The following is a 6,000-nucleotide window of genomic DNA, read 5'->3' as shown; positions in this document are numbered from 1 at the left end:
TTTAACCTCAAAACTGAATTTTGTATGGAAAAAACAACTTAGTTTCGCTGAAACTAAGATTGAATTAAGATTTTGAGATTAAGATTAAGGTGTGTCTAAACATAGTATAAGCCACTTTCAGAATAGACTTTCAGGAATAAATTATGTTGTATTTTTAAAAGCTATTACTATTGAAATCACGAAAACCACAAAATAACAAAATGTTTTGTCAAAAGGAAAAGGTATTTTCCTTACACCAAGTGTCAACTTTAAAACATGTAATATAACACAGCAAGAAAATTTAATTTTTAAGTAGAAAAATCCTAGTCAATATTAAAATTTAATTGGGATATTCAGATATTTGAAAACTTACTTGAAAGTATAGAGTAAAGTATAGCCTAAAATTTAATAAATTTTACAGTACTCGTTGAACCATAAGTTGTGTTTTTTCTTACTTTTATTTAACACTTCTACAAATTTACCGGCAAAGCATTAAAATTGATGCGTTGAGACGCTTAATAAGTAACACACATTTTTTTTTATCACTTTACCAATTACCAAGTTACAGAGTTATCTGAATACCTCTAATATAAACTGTTAATAATTTATTTTTATTTAATTTATTTAGGCTTTGTTAATAAAAGTTACAGAAGAAACATTTGGTCTACTCTAGGACAATATAAAATACTTTATCATTAATAATTAAATATTGAAAAAGAAAAAGCAGAATCAACATATAAACTTAATATGTTAAGTTAATTTCAAAAGTGTAAACGTTTTGTTAATTAAACTTATTTAATTACTATTAAGAAAAAGAAATCAGAATCAATATTTAAACTTATATCGTCAAGTAAATTGTGTTAGTATTAATTAGATTTATTTAATTACTATATGAAACACTTTATGCTTCAGCAAACCTGAGAAGCCACTCATTAGCATGATTTTTTAATTCAGCAATTTATCTTCTATCGAACATTATTTCATATTCTTAATAAACATTGGTACTACCGTAAATAATTTATCTAATATATATAAATACATATATATATATATAATTATATATAACACACATGTAAGTACATGAATGTATTACGATATTTACATTAATTTAAAATATTTGATTATATAATATTTTTGAGCTACAGTTTATACTTAAGTTAAATTGTTAGTTAAATTGAAATTTAGCCTGAAAATATAATTTACAGTTGTTTTTTTTATTTAATACATACATATAATTGTAAGTTTCCGTAATACAGTACTTTTGTTGGTTGTTGGTTTTTCTTTGTAATAAAATTTTAAGTAAAATTAATTTTATATTCCATAAGCTATGTCGAAAAACTACCGAAAAGCGATGTTTGAAGAAAGCTCTACAGATTATAATGAAAACTCCAAATAATGCGAAATAATTTAACGCAATTGATTTCTGTTGAAAATAAGAAAAATAAATTAAAAAATTAATATTAAAAATTGAATTATAAAAATAAAAATTTATGATTGAATTGAACAGTTTCTTTTTAGATAAAAATTTAATTGCTGTTTTTGTTTTTTGTTAAAATAAATCAATTTGCTTTGTTCAATTTAATTGTAAATTAATTTTTAAATATATATATACATTTTTAAAATACTAACTTTTTTTATTATTTTTAAAATATTGCATAAATTGCAAAAATATTTTGCGAATTATATTAAACACAATGAATGATTTAGATTGGATGTGTGCTTTTAACTCAGTTGAAACGCAACAACAACTAAAATTATTATTTCTTTTCTTTATTTTTTGTTTTCCACAGCTTACGATCCTTTTAATGAATTTTGGTCCATTTACCTGGGCCTTTGTCTGTTGAATACACAAATGAAAATAATAAGGAATGTGTAGGATTTATGCAATGCCAGAATAATTAATAATAAATAATAAAATACATAAAAAGGAAAAACATATTTTTCTTTTATAGGTTGTAGGTTTGTAGAATTGTAACGTGTAATATGAGTGCCAATAGAAAGTGTAGAGAAATTTTGAATGTGGCAGAAAATCTATGAAAACTTGATGAATTGTTAAAAGGAACTGTATTATGGTGCGACTAAAGTTTGTTTAAAAAAAGTTATATAAAAGAACTCTTGTCACAAGTATGAGAGTAGACGTTTCTGCTAGTAGTCCATAAAAAAGTTTGCAATTTCTTCAGAAATTAAAATATTCTAATGTTAAAGTTTATGCAGCATTGACTGCACCCAAATTTAAGGCTTGCTTAAATGAAAGGAACGGTACTGTGAATGTTAAGAAAAAAGACGTTATGTAGAGGAGAATGGATCTTATGTTCTGGTGAAAAGAACTGCAGCTAATTCAATCAAGAGGCTCATTAAATAACAAGGCGTGCGAATTAAGTTCGAGTTCAGATTATAAAAAATCCATTAATTTAGAAGTTTGAATCTTTCGCAGAAGAAATCGAATCTACATTCAGAACTTACTTGTCTTTTCAAAGCGTACAAGGGGATCCCTGCTGGGTGACTAGCTGTTACAACTACATTCACTACTAATTTATTTAATAATCAACGACTAAATTTTAAAATTAATTATATTATAATTTTATTCGTTATGTCGACTAGATAAGTTGCACTCAACGACTAAATTTGTCCAAGGAAAAATATAAAATAATATTATACCTAAAATCACATTGTTCAATCAATTTTGATAAATAAAGTAAGTGATAATTTTAAAAATTCAACTTCAGTAATTTTAGTTCCGTTGCATTATATAATGGCGTATTTACAATAAATAAAAAAAAAAAAGAAGATATATACGAATAATTGCATAGAAAAGGGATTCTAAAGATCATATTGACAAATGACAAATGTGAAACACGATGAATATTTGCATCTATGATCTCGAACATGGCGGCCAGAAAATCTTTGCCGATAATTCACAGAATTGATATAATCTACGTTGTAGTAAGTGGCAATATGTTTATGATACGAAAATCGTCGTAGACAACAAGGTAAGGGTTCTACTAACTGTGGCGATATTTAGGTGTACATATTTATGTAAAGATAATACGATTTGCGTCCTAATTCAATTTACAAATTGATTTAATAAAGAGGTTTTTCAAACAGTAGTGAACTACAACAACAGAAATTCATTTTATATTATTTTAATTAATTGTATTTTTGGCTGTTTCGAGTATTGCCAAATACCCATCATCAGTTGATGGTTTGATGAAAACTTTAATAAATGATTTTAGGGATGGTTTTTAGTATCTCACAAAAAAATATCGTGCTATTAATGAATTCCAAATGGTTTTTTTTGTTTTGCTGTAGGCGAAAAGCTTTAATAGTCACAGAATTTATAATGGTTTAAAAAACTAATTATTACTGCTTTTAAATACAACTTCTTATATATAATTTTTAAAACAAACTTTAGTAATGGATATAAGTGTATTATATATTAAAAAATATAGATATATTTTGATTATAAACATAAAGTAACGTTACAAGTCCATTTTCCATATTTATATGATATATTTTTTTAAAAACATGTACACTACCAACGACAAACTTAACCGTTACTCGCACACACAAGCACACAAGCAAAGTAATACGCATTTGCGATACAAAACTAGGAGTTGTGTTGTTGCTGCAGTTGTAGTTGTTGTTGTTGTTGTTATTGTTGTAGAATTATTAGAGCAAAAATCTTAACAATTAAGCGATTGATTTAATAAAATTTCATAGAGAGAATTATTTTTATTAGTCGTTAACTTACCTAAAATATTGATCATGTAGGCTCTGTCGTTGAAATTCAGCAGCCTGTAAATACTGTACATATGTAATTAATGAGGTAAAATATTAGTATAAGAAATGGGAAACCTGTAATTGATCAGCATAAGACATACGCAGCAAAACATCTTGATGTGGTTCTCTAGCCATAAGCATATTTGGACGTGGATATTGCCCAACATTCGCTATAAATTTTATTCAAAATAAAAAAAAAACAGGAAAATATGGTTTTTTTGATTATTAAAAGATGCAGATACAGTTTCGCGAAAATTATTTAATAATAAATTTTCGCAAATTAACAATTGAATACAAACTCACGTGGCAGTTGAAATCCGGCCTCTGGTGGCTGCGGCTGTGAAGGCAAAGGCAAATGTAAATGAGTATGAGAGTGTGCATGAAATTCTCTCGTCAATCGTATCTGAAATTTTAGATTTCAAAAACGTGGCGAATTGATTTTTTTGTTTAATGTGTGTAATTAATGCTTTGACAATAAAACACAGCTTTTATTATTGTTTAATATTATTTTTAATATTACTAATAAACAAGGAATATCAATTACTTTTCAATTAATTGTATTGTATAATACACGTAGTACCAAGCCAAATTGATGTGTGGTTTTTATTATGTTATGTTTTTTGTTGATTTTTTTTCTTTTTTTTTTGGTTTTGTTGTAATTTTTTGTTCAATGTTTGTAATTTAGCAATATAGAAAATAAATTATATGTTTATAGTAGGTAAGCATTTTATTTTTAAAAATATGTATATAGCATAACGCGAGCGGGCACGTATTGATGCAGTTAAGGGTCAAAACATAATGAAAAATAAACAAAATGAAACATACTTATTCATGAGTTTGTATGTAAAAAGCTTTTGAGCGATTTTAGTTAATAAAACACACATGTTTATATTGTATCTCAATTGATTTGCATGTTAAAATATTTATTTACAATTAATTATAATGTTAATTAGTATTTATTTAATTATATTTAATGTGAATTGATGACATACAAGTGCGATATAAATGCAGAGTAATGTAATATGCAGATATGCAAGTTATGCAAATGAAAATATTTCACAGACATACATACAAAGTACACACATACTTGTGGTTAATTCGCAATTTTGAATATTTCCAAATACGATTGAATAATACGATTGATGGGATAATTATTTATTTGTGAATGCTTTCGTTTATAACTTAATTAATTGACATTTAGTGTGATAATCTTACCATATGTTCGCCAGGATCAATGCCAACATGATGCGGTGGTGGTATACCCAACCGCTCCCGTTCCATTTGGGAAATTGCAGCAGGATTAGCGTACAATGGGAATTGCGAAGGATGCATGCCACTGAAATTGAAAAAAAATTATTATTTTATTATTATAAATTATTTATTTTAATAATACCGTCGGTAATATTCCATCCAGTGGGGATCTAAACGTGGTTGTCCTGCAGCTGCCGCTACTTGTGCATTTTTGATTTCTTCAAGCTCTCTGTAAATATCAAAATAAATTAATAATAATCCATGTGATTTAATGTAGTATGTATTTGGAGTTAATTATATGATTTTATGTGTTAAAATTGAAATATAAATATGCATGCACATCAGGCGAAAGCAAATAATATTTAAAATATAATAAAAATATAAAAAAAATAATGAGTTTGTATATGTTCAGATTAATTTTATATAGTATTCTAATTTAAAATTAAATATTTAATACTTAAATTATCTAATAGAAAAATGTCTTAAAATTAAATTTAATGAAATTTATGACGAAAACAACATTTTAAATTAAAAAAAAGAGGTATTGGAAAAAGAATAAGGATAAAAGGCGTAAATAAAAATAAAATACAACAGTAAAAATTTTATATTTTCAATAAATTTAATTTTTTTTAATAATTAAATAATAATAATACTTCAAAAATTTAAATTAAAAATCTAATTTATGACAAACTTATTTTAAACAGAAGTGAGGTAAATAGAAAGGGAATAATAGAAAAGATATAAATAAAAAATAGAAATAGAAAAGATATAAATAAATATAGAATAACATAAATATTACTTTCAAATAAATTAATTTTTTAGCTGATCGAAAATCAAATTTAAAAAAATTTAATTACTTAAACAGATTAAATTTTTGTATCAAATCAAATCAAACTTTAAATTAACTAATTTGTTTGACTCAATTTGTCAATTCAATTTGTTTTACTTTTTATGGGTTTTTTTTATAAATATATTTTTTTTTGTTTAATT

The 6,000-nt window shown here is 25.0% G+C and overlaps 1 protein-coding gene across 13 annotated transcripts in view; it reads right to left on the bottom strand.

The window, feature by feature from the left end:
• Positions 1-779: 779 nt before the first annotated feature.
• LOC119672133 (arginine-glutamic acid dipeptide repeats protein) overlaps positions 780-6,000 on the bottom strand; it is a 31,932-nt gene continuing 26,711 nt past the window's right edge. For 7 of the 13 annotated variants that reach the window (XM_038083108.1, XM_038083100.1, XM_038083109.1 and 4 more), the window contains 6 exons: positions 5,153-5,239; positions 4,975-5,095; positions 4,063-4,162; positions 3,835-3,929; positions 3,731-3,783; positions 1,740-1,816 (listed from right to left, as the gene is read on the bottom strand). In XM_038083108.1, coding sequence (XP_037939036.1) covers positions 1,801-1,816; positions 3,731-3,783; positions 3,835-3,929; positions 4,063-4,162; positions 4,975-5,095; positions 5,153-5,239 — 472 coding nt within the window. In that variant the 3' untranslated portion in view covers positions 1,740-1,800. Of the gene's footprint in view, positions 1,403-1,739; positions 1,817-3,730; positions 3,784-3,834; positions 3,930-4,062; positions 4,163-4,974; positions 5,096-5,152; positions 5,240-6,000 lie in introns of those variants that run through there. The other 6 variants (XM_038083104.1, XM_038083112.1, XR_005251868.1 and 3 more) reach the window with 5 other exon arrangements.

Source organism: Teleopsis dalmanni, chromosome 1, assembly GCF_002237135.1.
Source record: "Teleopsis dalmanni isolate 2A chromosome 1, ASM223713v2, whole genome shotgun sequence".
In the NCBI taxonomy this organism is placed as follows: Eukaryota; Metazoa; Arthropoda; class Insecta; order Diptera; family Diopsidae; genus Teleopsis; species Teleopsis dalmanni.
This window is presented reverse-complemented; position numbering and strand designations above follow the sequence as displayed.